Source organism: Populus euphratica, unplaced genomic scaffold (assembly GCF_000495115.2).
Source record: "Populus euphratica unplaced genomic scaffold, PopEup_1.0 scaffold25.1, whole genome shotgun sequence".
NCBI lineage: Eukaryota > Viridiplantae > Streptophyta > Magnoliopsida > Malpighiales > Salicaceae > Populus > Populus euphratica.
The window spans coordinates 592422-616074 of NW_011499851.1; the positions used below are offsets into that span (position 1 = coordinate 592422).

General features: G+C 34.2%; 2 protein-coding genes across 2 annotated transcripts; both read left to right on the plus strand.

Moving 5' to 3' along the window:
- The first annotated feature begins 912 nt into the window (after positions 1-912).
- LOC105121394 (uncharacterized) lies at positions 913-9066 on the plus strand. Its single transcript, XM_011020010.1, has 10 exons — positions 913-1070; positions 2097-5195; positions 5312-5392; positions 6342-6494; positions 7371-7534; positions 7631-7778; positions 7930-8052; positions 8243-8330; positions 8627-8801; positions 8942-9066. The coding sequence occupies exons 2-10, from the start codon at positions 2208-2210 to the stop codon at positions 8979-8981; spliced, it is 3960 nt and encodes a 1319-aa protein (XP_011018312.1). The 5' UTR covers positions 913-1070; positions 2097-2207; the 3' UTR covers positions 8982-9066.
- Positions 9067-12116: 3050 nt separating this feature from the next.
- On the plus strand, positions 12117-19850 carry LOC105121395 (elongation factor G-1, mitochondrial-like). Its single transcript, XM_011020011.1, has 20 exons — positions 12117-12651; positions 13402-13623; positions 14567-14688; positions 14788-14938; positions 15250-15321; positions 15444-15539; positions 15616-15704; positions 15833-15899; positions 15974-16012; positions 16897-16957; positions 17247-17356; positions 17529-17603; positions 17691-17759; positions 17862-17983; positions 18285-18410; positions 18724-18844; positions 18957-19057; positions 19145-19205; positions 19369-19422; positions 19527-19850. The coding sequence occupies exons 1-20, from the start codon at positions 12247-12249 to the stop codon at positions 19629-19631; spliced, it is 2268 nt and encodes a 755-aa protein (XP_011018313.1). The 5' UTR covers positions 12117-12246; the 3' UTR covers positions 19632-19850.
- Positions 19851-23653: the final 3803 nt, after the last annotated feature.

The window sequence follows — 23653 nt, forward strand, 5'->3', positions numbered from 1 at the left end:
AACAATTATAAAATATCTTTTTTAAACAGAAACAATGATTTTAGTTAAAAATTCTATTTTTTTAAAAGATAACAAGAAATATATCACTAAAAACATTTACATTGACAAAAAAAATCCCTAAAAAAAAATATTTTCAAGTTTAATAACAAATTGACTTTGACTTTTTTTATGTTTAAAAAGATTCTAGTATCCTGTAACTAGACAGGTATACGTGTCTAAATAGACATGTAGAAGGGATGATGATCATTATATATTCATGTATCGGAAGCTTAGCAGATACCGACTTCCCATGGCATGAATATTATCTCACTGAGTGCAGTCAATACTAGTGTTAAATTTTCTTTCTCGTGAATACTCCGGTAGATGCATGATAATCAATTACATGTAGAGGATTCATCCTCCTCTCCCAATTTTACGAGTTTCCTTGTTTTTATGGTGTAAAAAATGCTTTTATTTTTTTTGAATTTTTTTATCTTATATTTTTATATTTTTGAATCATTTAAAAATAAAAAAATATTTTTTAATATGTTTTTAAGTAAAAAATAATTTATAACCTTCGCAACCTCCATTTTCATCGCGAAGAAATCGGATACTTTTCGCCTGTTGATGGTCCCTTCTCATTTTCGTTTTCCCAGAAAGAAAGGGAAGAAAAAAACAAATGAAATAAATAAAATAAAATAAAATACTGTTATTTGTTTTTTTAAAAAAGGAAAAAGAAGAAAAGGGTGTTCCTGGAATTCTCCCATCCAAATCCAAAGCAAGAACCACCAGCTAAGCTAACTATTAAGTGGGGCCTCCACAACTAAGCAAAACATGACTCCGTGGTTAAGAACGTAGTCGACACGCACGCGTGGGTTTCATTAAACTCTCCGCAAATACCGACTTTTTTTTATTTTAAGATAAAAAGCCAACAAAATTTATAGATCTAGCAACATCTACACGCACATAAACAATTGATAGTAACAATAATAAAAAAAATAGAACATGCTATAAAATCAAGAGAGAGAGAGCAAGAGAGCTCTGACTCTGGCTGCTGCCTCAGCTTTTACGGTCATTGCTTCTATTTTCTGGTACTTCTTATTTCTTCGCTTCTCATCCACTCTCTTTTTTATTGCTTCCAAGTTTCAATCTTTTTCATTTGGTTAAGCTGTGGTCGTGATTAGTTTATAATTATTTTCCCTTCCTTTTGTTTTGTTTTTTCTTCTGGTGAGTTGAGGTGGAATCAGAGTGAGTTTCGGGCTTTTGAGTGAGGATTCCATGTGTTTTTTTTTTTGTTATTGAGTTTAGGGTTCTTAAGAGTCTGAAGTTTACTTCTTTGAGCTTGATTTCAATTTTCTAGTTTTTTTTTTTAGGGTTTGCTGTTTATTATTGTGAGTCCTAATTTCAAAAGCAACCGTCCAGTCTTTTATTTATGATCAGGTTTTTTCAAGTGGATTTAATTAACTTAGTTGTTTAAGTATGATTTTTGTCTTTCAACCTTTTTTTTTTCCCGTGTAAAGATTGTATTTCTGCCCATCTGGAATTTTAGAATTAAGCATTTTTTTTTGTGATTATTATGTAATGAGTTGTCTAAGTCTGGTGTTTTTAACATTTGATTGATTCATAGTACAATGAGACGTAGTAATTTAGTGGAAGCATCTTTGATTTTTGAATGTAACTGGTACTTTTCTATTTGATGGATCTTTGATTAAGTCCGCTTTGCTAAGGATATGGAAATGCAGCACCTGCTAATCTTATGACCTTCAAACTCCACACGATTTTTCTTAAAGCAGATCAATCTTTGTCCTAAGGCATGCATATTTGTATTCTTTTTGTGTAAATAAATGCCTTTTATTTCTTTTATTTAAGTGAGTAGATCTATCTATTTCATGTTACTTTGTGCAACTCTGCCATCACTGGGGAGCTTTCCTGTAAAACTTACTGAAATTTGATACTAATAAGCTCTTGATCATGTGTTTGTTTCTGTTTAAGACGATTGAAATTTTTTGTCTTGTTGCTCCAAATATTTTCTTTTCCTAAAGATTGCTTATGCTAGGCATTTTGCTTTCTAATTAACCAAGTAATTCTTATTAGCAAGAGCTTATTTCCCATTTCAGGTTTTATTCTGCAAGGATGTCAAAGAGAAAACAAAGTTTGTGGTTGCCCATTCAAGTGATTCTGTACTGATATGGCAATATTTTCTTGCCTTACTGGTGCAATTGACCCAAATGGACAGGAATCTGGGAAAAGGCATGACAGATCAGCAGCAGAAAAACTATGAACAAGTTCGATATAATAACATGGAAGCTAGAAATGAAGGGCTGGGGTCTGTAAACCAAAGGTTTTTCCATGATCCATCAGCTAATATTAATACTAACATGCGACCTCCTGACTACAACATGTCAATGGGAGCTAGGCCTGTGCTAAATTACTCCATTCAGACTGGTGAGGAATTCGCTCTTGAATTTATGCGGGAGAGGGTGAACCCCAGGCAACAGCTCTTTCCAAATGCTTACGTTGATCCTAATAGCACAACTAGCTATATGGAACTAAAGGGCATATTGGGAATATCTCATACGGGTTCAGAAAGTGGTCCTGACATCTCTATGACAAGCACAGTAGAAAAAGCCGGGAACCAGGAGTTAGACCGGAAGGGATCATCCGTGCATGAAGACCAAAGTTATTATGATCCTGTCCGGCCGGTACCACAAACCTCATCAAGAAATGACAGTAGTCGAGGAATTCATGGTTATACATCTTCAGGAGCCTCTGATAGTTCATCATCAAAGGTGAAGTTTCTCTGCAGCTTTGGTGGTACAATTTTGCCTCGTCCGAGTGATGGAAAGCTGAGATATGTTGGGGGTGAAACACGCATTATCCGGATAAGCAAGAATATTTCCTGGCAGGAGCTTATGCAGAAAACTTTGGCAATTTACAATGAATCTCACACTATAAAATATCAACTTCCTGGTGAAGATCTTGACGCTTTGGTTTCTGTATCCTGTGATGAGGATCTTCAGAACATGATGGAAGAATGCAATGTATCAGAAGATGGGGGATCAAAGAAGCCTAGGATGTTCTTGTTTTCCAGCACTGATCTGGAGGACTCCCAATTTGGCCTGGGAAGTGGAGAGGGTGACAATTCTGAGATTCAATATGTTGTTGCTGTAAATGGTATGGACTTGGGTTCAAGGAAGAATTCAATTAATCTGGTAAGCACATCAGGGAACAATTTGGATGAGTTACTCAGTCTTAATGTTGAGAGGGGCAGCAGTGGAGTTGCAGCTGAATTAACTGGAAGTAATGCTCCATCTTCAGCTGTTAATATGCTGCCTTCAACAACCCAATCTTCTCAACCAGTACTGACGAGTTCATCTAGTGCCCATGAATCTAATTCACAGCCTTACCATGGCCAGAAGATACATCATGGAGATGCCAGCCAGCATCCAGTGTCCCCCATGCAACCTATGCAGAGCTTCCCCCAGATGGATGAAAAGGGAACCAATCCATTGTCGGTCCCAATTCAGTATGGTTTTGGCTCACATCTCCCTATCCATGCAATGGCTGGGGAAAATCTAATGGGAGTGCCTTTCCGCATGTATCCAACTCAACAGGGGGTTTTGGCAGAAGAGAAACCGTTCAATGGCTTTCACGTGCAAAATACAGAAGCATCTGTAAAGGATGCAAAACTGAAAAGAGAGAGCTCGGGACAGAAAATAAATGAACCTGAGAAAGTTCAAACCCTGGATAAGGAGGCAAGAATAAAGGAATTGAAAATGAAACGAGATGATTCACTCCAGAAGCTTAATGAAACTGTTAAAATTCAGGCAGTGGAAAACGATACTGTTTCCTTGCATCCATATGATAGTTCCATTCCAAATTATACTTCTAGAGAAGAAGTATTGGTTGCCAATTCAACACCAGAAGTAGGATCACCTCTGCTGCTTATGAAAAATAATAAAAGCCCCCATGAACCTGTACTGAATTCGATGTCCACTGAAATTGTGACCGAAGGGATGAAGAATAACGGGGATGACCATTTTCACTCATCTGGTGATCCATTTGCCCCAGGATATGGGGGGTCTGAGGCTGATCCAACAGATTTTAGCTACCTCGAACCATCTGTCGCTCCACATCGGGTTTTTCATTCCGAGCGAATTCCCAGGGAGCAGGCAGAATTAAATCGCTTGTCAAAATCCGAGGATTCCTTTGATCCTCAGATTATAATAGCTCAAGCACGTTCTGGTTGTTCTCAACCAGTTATAGAATCAATTGATAAATTGCATGAAGGAAATGTGGCTTCCCAGACTGACCAGTCCCACTCATCTGCAAAATTGTGTTATGCAAAGCCTCAGACCGTTGAAGATGGACTTGCACAGTTTGAGAAGCACAAAGAATTTGCTGATAACATCAGTACGGTGAATCCCAGCATTGCTCAAGGTCTTGGGTCAAATGTGCAGAAATCTGAATCAAGACGTGTTGTTTTTAATCCAGTGGATGATTATGAAGGTTTCCAGGTTAAAGGCAAAACAGTTGGGTTGACACATCCAACAGCAAGTCAGGGAACTTCCAGTAATCACCCAGAAGATCCTGCTTTGGGTCCTCCAGAGTTTGAAAGAACTGAAACTCTTTCTGACAATAATAATGGGAACAACACTAAGGTGAATGTGCAGCCTTTGGCATGGGCAGAGAGCCCAGTTAGAGCTTTATCTGAGGGGGATCCCAGCATTGGTGCTGTCACTCCTGAGAAGAAAGACATACGAATCGATATAAATGACCGGTTTCGTCCTGATATCCTCTCTGATATTTTCTCACAAGCCAAAATCCATGAGAATGTTGTCGGTCCAATTGTTGATGGAGCGGGCTTGAGCTTGAACATGGAGAATCATGATCCAAAACACTGGTCGTACTTTCGGAACTTGCAAGATCAGTTTGTTAGGAAAGATGTTTCCCTTATAGACCAAGACCATCTGGGTTACTCATCCTCCCTTACAAATGATGAAGGAGGGACGCTCATTGATTATAGTTATCCACCTTTAAAGTCTGATGGAGTTGCCTTGCCTCACATTGAGGAAGATGTTCAACAAGAGACATCTGGTGTTGTTGGGCTGAACACCGTGGATTCCCATGCAGATTATGGTCATTTTGAGCTGAAGGAAACTGAGAGTGCGCAATTGGATGGGGTGAATGCTAGAATACAAGAATCAGAGTATGAGGTACTTTGATGAGGTTTTTCTTTTTCTTTTTTTCTTTTCATCTGTTTGATAATCCAGTTGTCTTTACCTTCTTGCTATCATTTCACCGGACATTCTGATTTTCTTAATGCTGTCAGGGTGGGAAGGTGGACATTCGAAACACTGGTGCACATCTTGTTGACCTTTCCTCAGGAGAGTTTGATATTAGCACCTTGCAGGTAATTTCTTTCATTTTTCCTAAAACTAGGCTGTGCCATGTGGCAGAAGCTGAAAATTTTGTTGGTTGCAGACTCATTTTGCATTTTATTAGATTATTGTTTGGAAATTCTCATATGTGAAAATCTCAATATTTTAGCCAAGGTACTATTCTAGTTGAACAGAAGAGTATTGATAAAGCATTATTGGACTGGAAAATGCGAAACTTGTATCTAGAATCTGCTCTGATGTCTTTTGCAGGAACCATGAGAAATGAAAAGGAGAAAATAAGTATTGCAAGTGAGAAATGGACTGTTTTGCACCACCTACTGCCCTCCAGGAGGGGGAAATGCAAAACTAGTGTCTAGAATCTGTTCTGTTGTCTTTTGCAGAAACAATAAGAAATGAAAAGGAGAAATGGACTGTTTTACACCACCCACTCTCCTCCATGAGGGTGGGACCCATGGTTGACAGTTCAACCAACTGGAGGTGTTGTTTCTGGGGTGGCAAATGTGAAGTAACATGGGTTGTGTTTCCCTCCTGACATTGCTTTCTTCACTGTAGTGGATATAGTAACATGCAACCTTAACACTGGCAATGTTTGACTAGAGAATTTTGGTTTTTTGTTCCACGGTGATGCTCTGCATTTGCAAGCTCATTTCAGGAAGTCCCACGCAGTGTAAATTATGAATAAAAAAATATATGAAACAATATGACGTCTCATGCTCATTCGGAATCACTTTGGCATATCCAGACATCCTTTTTGAATGACCTAGTGGACTCGAATTCCTGCTGTTTCATTCACTTTTTTGCACATATAGATGCATAATGAGATATCTAGTGACTTGCTGTTAGTCATGCATTATATTGGATGTTTTTTATTTTTATTTTTTTTAAGACTCCCTACCTTCATTATTATTGGAGCAGTCATTGAGGATTTCTTTTAGTTGTATAATTTTTTTGTCATCACAGATCATCAAAAATGAAGACCTGGAAGAGTTGAAAGAATTGGGGTCCGGCACTTTTGGTACTGTTTATCATGGAAAATGGAGAGGTACGGATGTTGCTATTAAGCGTATAAAAAAGAGCTGTTTCACAGGCCGTTCATCGGAACAAGAAAGATTGGTGAGCTTCTGTTCTTTCTATTGATATTTTAATTGAAATTAAGCATGAAAATAGTTGACTTTTGTAAATAAGGCAGTTTTACTTGTGATCATCAATGAGACTGACAATTGAAATTGCTCAATATTTCATTTTTTAGTTTCTAGGACTATTTATTAGTTCAAGATCCCTCTTACTAACTGGGATCAAAGAATTAGCACATCTGCTTTTCTCAAAACGTTTATGAACTTATAAACTATAATCTAATAATCAAGTCAATTCCTTGATTATAAGAGCTTATAAGATCATTTCAAACCGGACTAGACTAGAGTAGCCTTGTGTACATCCTCATTTACAAGAAAAGTCATTTGTATCTAAAAAACACTTACATATGGATCCCTCCATTGTTACATTCTATTTAGGATTAAGAATAGATGTAAAACAAGAAAGACTGGTGAGCTGACTTTCATTCTAGTGACTTTTTGTTATGAACAATTAAGCATGTAAATGGTTGACTTGTAAGTAAGGAAATAATAAGGCAGTTGTTAAACCTTATTTTTTGTGTCCAAGATCAAATTTGGATTAGAAGGCTGGAATGCGATCCATCTCAGATACTTAGAATATCTTAACTTTTAGCTTGATGTAGCTGCTACTCAGTGTTTCAGTAACCTTCAGTTAGATGAAAGAAACGGGAATTTTCTTTCATACTGCCTGGCAAAGGGTAGGTTCTTTTGTACATGAGTGAACAGAGTGGGTGTAGTTTTCATGAGTGGAGTTTTACACAATTATGTGCAAGTTGATCAACATGGTAAACCATCTGCCAGAATATCAAGAAGAATAGGGATCTGTTCCATACTTGTCTGATTCTGCATCAATAAGCAGTACTTATATTTTTTTCAGACCGTGGAGTTCTGGCGTGAAGCTGAAATTCTCTCAAAGCTTCACCACCCCAATGTAGTTGCATTTTATGGAGTAGTTCAGGATGGGCCAGGAGGAACACTTGCCACTGTGGCAGAGTTCATGGTAAATGGCTCTCTTAGACATGTTTTACTTAGCAAGGACAGGTAAGATCCCTATATGTGTTTGTGGATGTTGTACTGTTTTTATTTCACTCTCTGTTAGCATTGTTGTTGTTTAATCTAACCTTCATGAATGTCTAGGCATCTTGATCATCGTAAGCGTCTCATTATTGCAATGGATGCAGCTTTTGGAATGGAATATTTGCATTCAAAGAACATTGTGCATTTTGATTTGAAATGTGATAACTTGCTTGTCAACCTGAAAGATCCTTTACGACCTATTTGCAAGGTAACTGTGATACTGTTGCTGTTTGAGTAGGTTCCATTTATGATGCATGTTTCTTATCCAACAGCCTGATTTCTGAAATCTTATTTACTTAGCAAGCAGCAAGGTGGTCTAGTGAATCTAATGTTTAACATAAATGGTTCTTTTTTTGCAGGTAGGTGATTTTGGTTTGTCAAAAATCAAAAGGAATACCTTGGTTACTGGTGGTGTAAGGGGAACTCTTCCATGGATGGCTCCAGAACTCCTGAATGGTAGCAGCAGTAAGGTTTCTGAAAAGGCAAGTAACAAATTTCATCCATGTTGCCTGAAGTGCATATTTACATCCCTGTCAGATTTTGTTTACCATGATCCCCCCCCCCCCCTTTCAAACAAGGCAAGTTATGGGAGATTCGGCATGTTGTTTCTCCTGGTCAATTCACAACAGTAATTATGCAGTTGATGCTTGTAGCTTCTTCACTTATTGGCAGGTTGATGTGTTCTCTTTTGGCATTGTCTTATGGGAGATTCTCACTGGTGAAGAGCCTTATGCCAATATGCATTACGGAGCAATCATAGGTATGTATGAAACATTCTTGTTACATCACAAAGTATTACACTTTTGATGCTCCATTGCACACAGCGTGATAATATGTTCCACAGGTGCTGAAGTTTGGGCCTTCCATGTTCTTTATCCAATTTTTTCTGTATTTTAGATTTTGTAAGAGTTTAGGAATATTGGTTTGAGGGTTATAACCTCTTCTATAAATTTTTGTTTGCTGATAAATGCCTCGCTCAACTTTTTATTGATACTGGAATTGCTTTGTTATTCACATGTCTCTTTGCTGTTTTGCTGTGTACCCTCTCCTTTGCAGGAGGCATAGTTAATAACACTTTGAGACCACCTGTACCGAGCTTTTGTGACTCTGAATGGAGATTGCTAATGGAGCAGTGTTGGGCACCTGATCCCTTGGCCCGTCCATCATTCACGGAGATTACCAGGCGCTTACGTGTCATGTCAGCAGCGTGTCAAACTAAACAGATGCCCAAGTAGTGATGCCTTTCAATCCCTTTGCTATGCCTTTCAGGCCAATTGCCATGAAATACAATCATAAGATTTTATTTCTATTTATTTCATTAAAGGTTGTGTGTATTATTTCTAAATGTTTAGGGAGTTTTGTGTTGTGCAGGAACATGGAGAAATTCTTGGAGAAATTAAACTTAATGTAAAGCTATTATTTTTGTCAATAGTAAATACGAACTTCAAATTTGAGCTCCATGTATAATTAAGACTCACTGCATTCGGTGTTTGTGCGTGAGTTGGAGAGCATTCTTCTGGTTGATTGTTGGCTTCCCACCAAATTTTTAGAAGCAACTGTTGATTTTTTTCTGTTGCAAGCTGACTGTGGCCTGCATTAGCAGTAACTATGATAGTGATGCATGTAAGAGGGGCAAGGGCTTGGGATTTAGTGTGAGGGAATTCAACAATGCAAAGTAAGAGAGGGAAGAATGAAAGCAAACTACGGATAATTTCAATTTCACGTCTGAGTTGCTCTGCTGACTTGATGTGAACATCGGGCTGCCATGCTCACAACACTTTGCCTTTTCCAATTTCCATTCTACGTTCACTTTTAATACGCAGTTAGATTCGTAAAAAATAAAAATTCAAGTATACCATTAATTCTGAAAATCTTCATGTTGATATTGACTCTTGGACACAAATTGATCGAATAAGTATTATTACCGAAGACTGTCAAATTGATAGATACTTGCAACCTTGTGTCATTCAATTAAAGTTAATATTGGAAGGAGAAGTGTATGTCAAAAGTTATTGCCATCTCTTTGCTTTATCACTTAAATAAAAAAAAGGTAAACTCTCACTTAAATAATGAGCTTAAGCTTGGCCTCTTCATATCAATAGGAAGATGAAACCGATAGGCCTTTTTATTGATCTCTTGTAATACCTTTAAAAGGATGAATCTTTCTCGCCCAAAGCAACTTGCACTGCACATGAAACCTATAATGAGTAAGCAGAGCCTATACCAAGTCACCAACCTCAAAAGTGACCATCTTGTGATGGCTATCTGCTTGAAAATTGTTTGTTTAACTTGATCATGCACCTTACAAAGATAATATGTCATATCTTCAGTGAAACAACATGAGGAATAGGTGCCAACTCAAGCACACTAGATGGATTATTTCCTCGAACAATCTCAAATAGGCTCAACCGGGGAGTCTATTTCCTAAACTTGTTATAGAAAAATCTTGTTTGTGGCAAAGTCAGATCTCATTGCTTTGGCTTGTTTTGTCTAGACTCTATAATATACTTCCTAGGTTGTGACTTACTACTTTGCATGCTCATCTGCTTTAGAGTGGTAAGAAATATTGAATGTCAAGTATGTTCCTAACTCACCACATAACTCTTCTAGAAGTTCAAGAACTTGATATCCTGCTCAAAAGTTATGGATAAAGAAACCTTATATAAGCTAATCATGAATAATCTAGGAAAAATTTATGATTTTTTTTATTTTTTTAAATGGAGTTATCTTGATTTTATTTCTTGGCTCACATGTTAGTATTATCAACTTAAATTGACTTGATTTTTTTAAAATATTTTTTAAAATTGATTTTTTTTCAATTTCATTAATCGACATTAAATTATTGGGTTTTGAACCTTATGATTCTTTTTAAATTTTTTATATGGTTATCTTAATCTTATATTATTAATCGCGAGTAAGTCAAGTTGTCTAAGATTGATTCTGTTTTTTATATTTTTTATTTGGTTTTTTTAATTTTTTGTTTTACTTGAGAATTTACCTTCATTGTTTTATTTAATTTTTTTTTACAAATAATCTTGATCTCAGAATTGAAACAAAAATTTGACACACTAAGTTAGATTAGATTTTTTTTATTTCTTAAAAAAAGCAAGTTAATCCTTATTGATTGACATCCAGGTTTGGATAAAAGAATCATAGTTCAATTTTTTTTAATTTTAAATAGAAAAGCTCCTTATTCATTAATTATAATACAATGATAATCTTTTTTTTAGTTCCTTATAAAGTGTTATTAGCTTATAAACTGTTTTTTTAAAATAAAAGTATAAGCATTTTATAGTTTATTTTATTTTATCTTTTGCCTTTGTAATTTTAAATATTACAGAAAAATCCCCAATCAAAAAAAAATAATCAAAATAAACCCGCATAAATTATATCATAAAACCCACCAAGAGACAAACAAAACCTAATGCCTTTCTCTCTATTCATCTTACAATTTCTTCGCCCTCTCTAGGAAAAAAAAAAAAAAGCTCATAAAACCCTCAATAGTTTCAATTTTTATTGTTGTTCAGAATCCAAAACAGGTTTTCGATAGCTAGAAACAACCAATGTTGTTTTCTTGTAAACCCCTAAAGATCTCCAAATTAAAAATTAAAAATTAGAGTTCCTGTTTATAGAACTCTAATCTCAAATCTTTTCCCAAATGTTGATGTGGGTTCTGATGGTACAGTGACAAGAACAGAAGTTGAAGATCATTTACATTTCAGGCAAGATGTGCAAAGAGCTCTTTTGAGGGCTGATTATCTAGATCAAGTGAATGATGGTGATACACAACTCAATGGAGCTGCTGCTCAAACTTCATTCTCATCGGGTGTAAACGATGGAGTTTCTGAAGCAACAACCATGACTGGAGGTGGTAAGGAAAATAACAAATGTAGTTCTACAAACACTCTGGGTGGATTAGGAATGCCCTTCACAGACTTCAAAACACCATGCGATTCTTCTTGTTATTTCCCGAATTAAATAAGAAACTAGAATTGCAAATGGTGAAGATCAGAAATGAGGGTACGGTTGAAGCAAGATTCCTTGTGTAAGCAATAGTGAGAGCAAGATTGTGTGCAGAATGAAAAATAGTGTCCAAGAAAGACTAAAATCCCCTAGCAGCTACTAACTCATAGATGAAACCCCTTATGAGGAAATTATAGAAGCTGAGAAATTTTATGAAAAAACTTTTGTTGGGTAGGATTCAATCATTCAATTCAAGTTTTCTGGTCTCAAACAGAGCACTTTATTGGCGAGGAATTATTTAGTTATTAAATTAAAAATAATAGCAACCTTGTTAATATTTGAATATTTTTTATGGATATTTTTATACCATATAAAGTTTTTATAAAACTCGAAAAAAATGTAAAATTGAATAAATTAGTATTTTTTTTCCTATTAGGCTATTTACCTAAATTAAATTCTTCAATTTTACAAGCTTTTTTTTTTTTTTCCCAATTACTCTATCAATCAAATATATATCTCTGTTAACCCAAAACTAGTACTGGTATCTAGAAAGACCCATTTGCCCGACCCCAACAGACCCGACCCGAACCGACCCGCCAAAGTTTCTCTTTTTCTACCACTACATCTATCTCCACCTTAAACCCCCGCACCCTAAACCTCCACACTCCTCCTCGGGTTTAGGGTTCTAACACATCGGGAATCAATCCACCACCATGACCCGATTCCAAAATGGATCACGCCTCCTCTCCTACACCTTCTCCCGCTCCAAAACGACGTCGTCAGTGTCTCCAACCACGGCTCTCCTCCAGGGCAACTTCCAAATCCAGCACTCCCGCCACTTCTCCAACCTCGCAAGCGCCACCACAAAAGAAGAAAAGGAGCCATGGTGGAAGGACTCGATGGAACGATTGAGAAATATTGGTATCTCAGCTCATATCGATTCCGGTAAAACCACACTCACTGAACGCATACTGTATTACACTGGTCGAATTCACGAGATTCATGAGGTTCGCGGCCGTGATGGCGTTGGGGCCAAGATGGATTCCATGGATTTGGAGAGAGAGAAAGGGATCACTATTCAATCCGCTGCTACTTACTGCTCTTGGAATGGATATCAGGTGTTCCAACATTTCAAACGTTTCGAATATTCTCTGCTCAATTTAAAAACGTTTGCGAATTTTGTGTGAGTTTGTGCTTGTTTTAGCTTACAAACAATGAGCAGTTTCAATGTTTGTCTTCTTTATTTTATTTGGGGATTTTGTCATTGTCAATTGTGGGTTTTGTGAGGGTTTTGTTTATTTGGGATTGAAAATATTGGATTTTTTCGGTTTGATTGGGTAGCTTATGTGTTAAAAGAGGCAGCTTTTGGAGAAGAGAATTTTGCGTTTTTGTTATATTTGGTAAATTTAGGTTGACGTGTTCTTTGGGTTGGAGAGCATGTTATTTTTCTGTTAATTGAGTTACATGTACGAGAGTCTGAGATAATATGAAATGAAGGATTTTGGATTTTCTTTGCAAGGGGATTAATGTTAGATAAGTGGTGTCAATGGGCAAGTTAGTGACTGGGTGGAGAGTTAGAGAAAGAATTTGCGGTTTGGGTGTATTACCTTGGATTGTTAGGTTGTTTTGTTGAGTCTAGTGCTTACAGAATATGGCTGGGAAATTGTTTTGATTTGAAACATTTTGAATTTTTTTTACATGAATTCGGAATGTTTTGAGTATGAATTTGTTGAATTTTGTGCATGTTGCATTCTGAACTGTTCTTATACTGGTAATCTATGCAATTATTAGCTAACAGATTCTGAAGCATTTATTGGTGAATTGGAGCTTGTTTTAAAATATTGATGGTTTTTTCTGTGGTGGTGTAGGTGAATATAATTGATACACCAGGACATGTGGATTTTACAATAGAGGTGGAGAGGGCTCTGAGAGTGTTGGATGGTGCAATTCTGGTATTGTGTAGCGTGGGTGGAGTGCAAAGTCAGTCTATTACTGTGGATAGGCAAATGAGGAGATATGAGGTGCCTAGGCTTGCTTTTATTAATAAACTTGATCGAATGGGAGCTGATCCTTGGAAAGTTTTGAACCAGGTAAACTTGTGTTTCTTTTTAGTGTATTGTGGGTGTTATTTTATACTAATAAACTTAATTAGTGCCATTCTTTAGGTTTTTACTAAAATTGATTTGTTAATGAGTGGAAGTTTTATGCTGTTTATTGTTTATAGTACGGTTATTCAAATTATAGTCACCATAAGGTCACCAACAACACCAAGCAAGGTCCCCACTACGGTCACCATTGGTGACCTTTTTTGGTGTTGTTGCATTTGTCTCACCGATATCTTTTCGACAATACTTGTGGTTTCATAATTGGAGCTTTGGTATGCGTTAGAGTCCCTTTTTTTCTTTCTCCTCTCTTCTCAATATAATTGTTTACTTGCCTTTGAATGGAGAGTGTGGCCCGCTCATACATCGTTGTTGACCTTTCTTGGTATCATTGCATTTGTCTTGTTGATATTTTTCCAATTATACTAGTGGTTTCGTAACTGGAGCTTCAACATGCCCTAGGGGTTTCTTTCTTTTCTTTTTTCTCTTTTCTTTCTCTTCATTGTAATTATTTACTTGCCTTTGAATAAAGAGTGTGGCCCAGATCACCCACATCTTTCTTAGTGTTGTTGGATTTGTCTCGTTAAAATATTTCTGATGATATCAATGGTGTTGTAATCGGAGCTTTGGTGTGCCTTCGAGGTCCTTTTCTTCCTTTTCTTCTTGTTATTGTAATTTATGCCATCTCATTTAACAATTTTTTTGAAATGCACGTTTCCCATCAACGACAATTTTAAATTTCACATTTTCCAATTGCAACATGTACTAAACTGTGCTATTTTGCCAAACAAAAATTCAAACTGTCATTTTTTTATACTATTTTTTTTTATACAAGGATATGAAAACATGTATCATATAAAGATATATTGATAGGTTTTGCCTTTTTTTTTTAGTCTCTCTCATTTCTGTCTATTGTGGTTCATTTTCTCAGGCAAGGTCTAAACTAAGACATCATAGTGCAGCAGTTCAAGTTCCAATTGGGTTGGAAGATGATTTTCAAGGCCTTATCGATCTTGTAAAGATGAAAGCATATTATTTCCATGGCTCAAATGGGTGAGTACTTGAGCATATGATGTTGGATTACTTGAATTTGTCATGTAACTTTGTTTTAGAATTTAATTTCCTTTTCTTACTATTCATTTCCTCTTTCAGTGAAAAAATTGTCACTGCAGAAATACCGGTTGAGATTGAGGCCTTGGTTGCAGAAAAACGGCGTGAATTAATAGAAACAGTTTCTGAAGTTGATGATAAACTTGCAGATGCTTTTCTTGCAGATGAATCTATTTCAACCTCTGACCTTGAGGTATATCCAAAGACAAAAAATTTATTTCTAAAAGAAAATTAAATATTCATGAACAATGATTTTTCATGCACCTCATCATCTAGTATAGGAACAAGATATCCAACCTCCTAAATCATTTTTTCCTCTTTTCCTTGACTCGTCAGTTGGTGGGGCTTAACTTTAAATTTTCTGTTTGTCATTATTGTCAAATGTCTCATCAACAAATGCAGAGCTCTAAAGATGTCTCATTGCTCCTTGCAAAGAATTTCATTTTATAATTGCATGAATTTATTGTGGTCTTAAACTTCAGAATTTTTTATCTTCTTGAGTAGAAGGCAATTCGCAGGGCTACTGTAGCAAAGAAATTTGTTCCTGTATTCATGGGCAGTGCATTCAAGAACAAGGTATTTTATTTTCTCTACTACTGTATCTTTGGGTCTTGGGTATAATTGATGGTAATTAGTTGTTGTGTTTGCTTTGCTGTTTATTCATAGTCTCTTCATATTTTGTCACCTTTTCCCTATAGGGAGTGCAGCCACTTTTAGATGGTGTGCTTAGCTATTTGCCTTGTCCCCTTGAAGTTAGTAACTATGCTCTTGACCAAACCAAAGATGAAGAGAAGGTATTTGGTTGAACTACTTGATCTCAATTTATTTCTCACTATTTCTCCCTCAAAATACTGATCAAGGGGTGTGTAGGTTGTCTTGACTGGAACTCCAGATGGACCACTTGTGGCATTGGCTTTCAAATTAGAAGAAGGGCGTTTTGGTCAGTTGACTTATCTTAGGTATGGCTTATTGCTGGTTTAGTTTTCATTTAATGATCTTGCAAGTTTTGCATGAATATGATCTGCTAGATTAGTACTGGACAGGAGACATGTTAACATTTATTATTTTTGGTTTTTCTTGAATGAAGAATCTACGAGGGTGTAATTCGCAAGGGTGATTTTATAGTTAATGTTAACACAGGCAAGAAGATCAAGGTAAGTTTTGGGCACATAATGTGATCTGGCTTCTGTTACATTCTTGTTACACTCCTAATATTTTTTCATTGCAGGTTCCTCGCTTGGTTCGGATGCACTCTAATGAAATGGAGGTAAGTTTCTGCACTTTGACATTCTTCTTAGGCCCCGTTTTATTTGCTGGAAAATAATATCTTTTTGAAAAGTGAATTACTTTTTTATGTTTGGTAGTGTTATAGAAAATAAGCTGGAAAATGATTTATTAATGTTTTTTTGAGTTTATTAAAAGAATGAAGATTAAGTTTGACAAATAAAAAAGTTAAAGGAGAATGAAATTGAATTTTTTTATATAAATTATTTTAAATAAAATAAATAACAATTAAAAAAATAAAAATCAAATTTAACAAATAAAAAATTGAAAGATAATGAAATTGAAAAACAATCATTTTATAAATTATTTCAAATAAAATAAATATCAATTAGAAAAATAAGGACTAAATCTGATAGATAAAAAATTTAATTAAGAAAATAATAAGAGAAAAAAAAATAACTATCAAAAGAATGAGGACCACAGTAGGTTTAAAAATAAAATAAAATCAAATTCTATGAGATGGAATTGAAAAAAAAATGACTTGAAATAAATTATATAGCAATCAAAAGATTGAGGATGAAATTCGATATAATTAATAAATAACAAGATATTTTTAATTTTTTTACAATTTCTAGAAAGTGTTTTTCGTCCAAAATAAAAGAAAATTATTTTTCTAGAAACCAAACTAAATTTTTCTTTGATTGAAAAGTGTTTTCCATTTACTAATTTTTCTAATGATAAACAAACACAAGATAGTTTGAAAAATAGTTTCTAGAAAATCACTTTCCATGAAACAAAAAAGCCTTAGTAGTCTGTCCAAATGAACCTTTTCCTTTTGTACTTATGTCAATATGAACGAAGATTATTACATGTCTTCTACTGTATGCTTAATACATTTTCTCTTCTTCGGGGAATTTTATGTTACAGGACATTCAAGAGGCACATGCCGGGCAAATAGTTGCTGTATTTGGTGTTGATTGTGCTTCAGGTCAATCCTTCACATGCCAAGTCACCAATTGTTTTGTTTTTATAATTTTTTTCATGGTTCTTTAAGGAGAATGTCCACGGCAGTCAGAAGTCACTTCAAATAAAATGTCTGTTGCTGGAAATAGAGAAGGGCTTGCTTCTATACTTGGGCATGGGACAAATTTTGTGATCCTGTAATTGGTTGGGATGGGAGCTGAGACTTTCGTCTTATATAATGCATCATTGTTTCTTTTCCTTGTTATTATTTAATATTTTTTTATTTAATATTTCTATTTTTATCGGTTAAACAGGTGATACTTTCACAGATGGATCAGTTAAATACACTATGACATCTATGAATGTCCCTGAGCCAGTTATGTCACTGGCCATTCAACCAGTTTCAAAAGACTCCGGAGGACAAGTAAGTACTAAGGAAATGTATTTTCTTTCCCCTGGTTTTGTTGAACTCAATTTATAAATTATAACCATGACATCAGGGTCTTAGGGGGAAAAAGTTTGGAGCCTCTTTCAATATTTTCATGATATATTGTGCCCTCCAATTTACATGCATTTTTCTTTTGGAATTTTTTCAGTTTTCAAAAGCTTTGAATCGTTTTCAGAAAGAGGATCCCACTTTCCGTGTTGGCTTGGATCCTGAGAGTGCTCAGGTTTGTTTTGGTAAAATGTTTACATGCACTATTTCTTTAATCATACAGTAACCTGTTGGTGTGATGTAATGATGCTTTTGTGGTTAGACCATAATTTCTGGAATGGGAGAGTTGCATTTGGATATATATGTGGAACGGATTAGGAGAGAGTACAAGGTATCTCTGCCTGTTATGACAGTTTTTTCCATTTTATTGGTATTCTGGTTAGAAATGATTTTTTTATTAATTTATGTTCCTCCAAAACTGTTGTCTGAAAAGGTTGATGCAAGTGTTGGGAAACCTCGTGTGAACTTCAGGGAAACCATTACTCAGCGTGCTGAATTTGATTATTTACATAAGAAGCAAAGTGGAGGGCAAGGACAATATGGACGAGTATGCGGGTGAGTGTTCAGTATTAATTTCCCATGTTGAAATCCGATTGTTGTGGTATCTAATTTGGCCTAATGATATAATAAAAAAGTATATGCTTCACCCACCTTTTGGCAGTATATCTTTCTATGCATCAGTTATGTATAGAAAGCATCAAGCTGCTTCCTAGGTACTCCTGTTATTGCCTAGTTAAATGTGCAAATTGTTTGGATTTACCTTGTTTTTTCCAGAACTATATGATCAATTTCAACCGAAGTACCAACTTTATAATGTGATCCCTGGGATTGCCTTGCTGTATTTTTCCATGTACAGGTACATCGAGCCAATTCCACAAGGGTCAATGACTAAGTTCGAGTTTGATAACATGATCGTGGGACAGGTTATACCATCAAATTTTATTCCTGCAATCGAGAAGGGCTTCAAAGAAGCTGCCAATTCGTGAGTAGCTTTTGGCAAGAATAATGATCATAGTTTTGTACTTTATGAGAAGGTTCCTGTTTTATCCTGGAAGTATTTTGGAAGTTCCCTCTTTTTAGTCTCTCCCTTGGGTCAGAACAAAAATTCATACTGAAAACTTAAATGAGAACTTTATAACTACAGTTATTTGAAGTCTTGGCATATGGTGTTAGAAATGTTTGTTTTGAGAACTAGGTTGACGCTACTTTTTCGTTCCATTTGTAATATAAAGGTTTGCACCATGTGTGATTTCATATGATAAAGTTGTGACCTCTTTTTGCACTTGCATGTACAGTGGTTCTTTAATAGGGCACCCGGTAGAAAATCTTCGAATTGCTTTGACTGATGGTGCTGCTCATGCTGTGGATTCTAGCGAACTTGCATTTAAATTAGCAGCAATATATGCTTTTAGACAGGTACTTCCCTTATCCTGTGTTTATTGGTGAATTTCTTTATGCATGGGCTGTATTTGGAGGCTTCTCTGATTCTCGCTCTTCTTTTTTTTTCTTTCAAAATTCTATTAAACAGTGTTACACTGCTGCAAAACCTGTGATACTGGAACCTGTAATGCTGGTGGAACTGAAAGTACCAACGGAGTTTCAGGGTACAGTTGCAGGTGACATTAACAAGTGAGTGACTTTTTTTTACCATGTATTATCATTGTTTCTCTCTTTGCTTTCTCTAGAACTCAAATTGCTTGTCTTGTCGTGTGATAGGAGGAAAGGTGTGATTGTTGGAAATGACCAGGATGGGGATGATTCTATAATAACATCCCATGTAAGCACAGCTTTCTCCCCTTTATGTTTTTTAGTATCTGAGGCCTACTTTGATAAAAGGAAAAAAGTTAAAGGATGAGTGGAAGCGTATACCATGATCATGAGGTGATAATTTGATCCCAAACTAATTGATTCTGAGGAGTTCCTGTGATTTGACTTTTCAGGTGCCTTTGAACAATATGTTTGGTTATTCGACTGCTCTACGTTCAATGACGCAGGTGATCATGAACTGGGAGATTCAAGTTTCTTTTCTTTTGGAAGTGCGAAGTGTTTCCTTGCTCAATATTTGTCTGTGCATACTGATCCTTTTCATTTTGTACAGGGGAAAGGGGAATTCACAATGGAATATAAAGAACATTTACCTGTCTCTCAGGATGTGCAAATGCAATTGGTAAACGCCTACAAGGCCAGCAAGACAGCTGAATAGGAGAAGATTTCCATAAAAGCATATGCTTCTGTATTCCTTACACAAGCCCCATGGGGTTTTTGTATCTTTTTTTGACGACCAGGTCTACTTTTATAGTATATTGATTAGTTCGATCAGATTTGGATCAATCAGTTTTGGAATATGCCGTGGGGCACTTTATTTAATATTCTTGTTATAATAATATTTATTGTATTATTTTATTAATGGGTTAAGATTTTAGGATATAGATTGATAAATAAATCAAGTATAATTTTTAATTTAATTGTTAAATCGTGTTGATATTGATTGAAGACCTTGTTTTCTATTAAATTTAAGTTAAAATTTCATGATGATTCTCAATCGGAAAGGTCTTTAAAAAAGTTTTTGAAGTTGTTTTGTAATTTTTTTTAATTTATCTTGTATTTGATTTTTTCTATTTAAATTAAAAATTAAAAATTAATGTTGGATGAATTTTATTAGATAGCTAAGTTTTAATTAAGAATTTTTTTTATAAGATTTATATTATTATTAAGATTCAAATTTTATAAAATATTAGAGTTGTTTCTTTAAATTTCTGTACAATTTAAGGATGTAATCTTAGGGTTTGAGAATTAGTTTTTATCTATGCTACACGTAATGTAAATTGATATCAGAACAAGTTGGCCTATTTGAGAGACTGAGGCGGTAGCAGCATACCCGTAGTGAAGGACATTTGGGGTGTTCTGTGGTCTCAGAAGGTTGGTACATGATCAGTTGGAGCAAATTGTGGCTTGATTATTGCATAATATCTTGTTGTTTACAAGAATGGAACAAGTCTTTTGGTTGATGAAAAGCACAAAAAGGATTGTGAAAAGAAAAGGAACATGCTTGGAGATTTACCTTAAGTTAGGCAAACCTTGTATTTATTTTTGGATGTGATGAGATTCTTCTCTAAGAAGAAATCTTTTTTGTAAAAATTTTTTGTTAATTGAATGACATATTGGAAGTTTGCTGTATTTCAACAAGTTTTCTTGTTTTTAATGTTTTTAGAAAGTATGGCTTGTCGTACATATTTTTTTGTAGTGCTAGAGAATGATAGTTTGAAATTCCAGAATATATATAACTCATTCTGATAAGCTTTTGATAAGCTTTTAATTCCACCATGTAAAGATTTGAGACAATCATTAATCTTGAAGTTTATACAAGATGAAGAGATTTTATATTGGTTAGATAAGCAAATAGATTGTTATTATTTGATTTTATGTTCAACTTTCTCAAAAGATAAGGACGAAAAATATAGAGTTTTGTGAGAGTAAAATTTCAAAGTTATCTAATCATGTTGGAGATAATATGATTAAATAGGGTGTTGAAAAACAATTTCAGTCCTTTGACCTTAAGTTTGAGAATAAAATGACTAATAATGACTTTTCAGTCTTTTTTTTTAAAGGCTACGAAGGACATGATAATTTTTTAAAGTTATCTTAAAAGTATTATAAAATATTATCTTAAAGTTTTTTTATATACAAAGGTTGAAGTATTGGAAGTCATACATGATAATGACCTCAACTTTGAAGAAAAAGAATGCATGAAGAAATTAAAAGTGGACTTCATAGAAACGAAAAATATAACATTAGATTTAGATATTTATTTAACATGTACACATCCTACATTAAATTTAAAAGCTTGTGAATATTTTGGCTATAATGCTATATTCAAAGTATTTGTTTTCTTGGAGTGGAAGAGTTCAATTCTTAACAAATAACCTGAGAGCAAGTTTTTTCAGAAGTAGAAAGGACGGGCATGAGACATTTCCTTTAATATTATTGAAATAATAATATTTATTATATTATTTCATTAATGGTTAATAATTTTAGGTTTTGAGGAGTTTAAGAAGAATCTAAGATATAGTTTGGTAAATTAAATACAACTTTTAATTCGACCATTGAATCAAGTTGAAATTTAGATAAAAGATTCTAAAAGCCTTTTTTTTTAATTGTGTTAAAAATTTCATGATGATGAATATATATATATATATATATATATATAAACCTTCAAATAAGGTCTAGAAGTTATTGTGCGAGATTTTATTTATTTATCTTGTTGTATTTGAATTGATTTTTCTATTTAGATTATGACTTTTAATTTACTTAGTATTTTACTCTTTGAGAATCTTAATGCTTAATGAATTCTATTAGTTATGTAATTTTTAATTAGGAATCATTTAAAGTATTATAAATCTAGAACTAGAATAAATAGGAATGTCTCGTGTGTTTTTAAAAATATCTAGTAAATGAAAATACTCATTTAGATCAATAATACAACATATAAATCATGGAGGTCACACTTTATAATCAAGTACTTCCTTTCATATATTATAATATATCGTATCCTGAAAATAAGCACTTAATTAGTAAAAAAAAAAAACTTTATGAATGAACTTTCAATAAGTAATTTGGATCTCAGTTTTTATATCCCAATAAATATTAAAATTAATATTTTACATGCACAAAACATCACTTTAATACCTAAGAACAACATAAAGAAAAATGCTTAGACAATCAACTAAATAAAATGAAGTCAAATATCAAATGGGTTAGCTAAATCTATACAATTCATATGATCTCTATATTGTTTTTGTCAACAATGTTTTAGTTATGGGATATGCAATCACTAACTCAATGCTAATATACTCAATGAACTTTACATGTTCTTTCATTTTCTCTTTTATAATGAGATATTTTATATCAATGTGTTAGTTTCGGCTTCCACTCTTATTATTCTTTGGAAAAAAAACTACAGCTAAATTATTACAATATATATTTACTAGTCATGATATGGAATCAACAACTTTAAGACTAGAAATAAATTTCCTTAACTAAATCATTTATGTCGTTGCTTCATAGCATACAATGAATTTTACTTTCATATTAGATAAAGCAACAATATTTTTTTTATTACTTCTCTAACATGTAACTCTTATAGTGAAAAGAAAAATGTACCTTAAAGTATATCAATCACCTCAATATAATTAGCATGTTTGTAAATCAACTTGTAATCCTTGATTTGTTGTAAGGTTAGGTCTTACACAAACTTATATATATATATCAAACTGTCAATTGTAAATGCATAGGGAATGTTACTCTTTTACTTCTTTTTCAATGTATTTTATAGGCATTAATTCCAATTGAACTTGTCCTATTTAACAATGGGTGTCAATGTTGTTAAAATCATGAGTTGACTCATAAAATCATGACTTTATGAGTCAACATATGCTTACCTTGTTCAATCAGATTAAAAACTTGAAAAATAATAAAATCATAATAAAATTGTATTAAATTGTTGAGATCACAATTTTAAACTCAATTTCACAAGGTTACAAAGAATATATATATTGCATTGAAGTTACAGTAACTGCACTAAAAAGTTGAAAAACTTAGCCATCCATATTCCACAATACCACATTAACCCTAACGAGTAGTGGCTAAGCCTCTCTTCTTCAAAGTCCTTTAGTGTTGACTGTTAAGTGTTCCAAAACAAGCCATCAGTCCATCACTTCAATCTGCTTCTCAACCTCTCTATCACCTTCAGACTTCGACCATCCTTTTTTTTTTTTCACTCACCAATGGGCGACAACATCCTCTTTATTGTCTAAATCTCCACTAACTTGTACTTCTAGAAGCGAATCAATTAATCTGGTAAGTGATATGCATCCTGCAACCTTGAAGTTTATTTGTTTATAGGGCTTCTGAATTAGTCTTCTTAGTTGATCATTGCTAGGGAAACTAATTAATTTTGATATGAGAATGTTAGTCTTAAACCCTTTTACCGTCATTTCCACTATGTGTTTATTCCAAATGATTCTTGATTGTTAAGAAGTACAAAGAAAATATGAGCTCATTTTCAGCAAGTAGCAGAGAGTGAACTTTGCTTATCTATTCTTGTGGTGATCGAATTATTTCTATATTAAGGTTTGTTTTCTTTCTTTAATTTTCTAGATTTGAATATTGAGACTAGAACTTAAATGCATTATACTAGTATAAAGAGTTTGTTCTTGATATGTTATA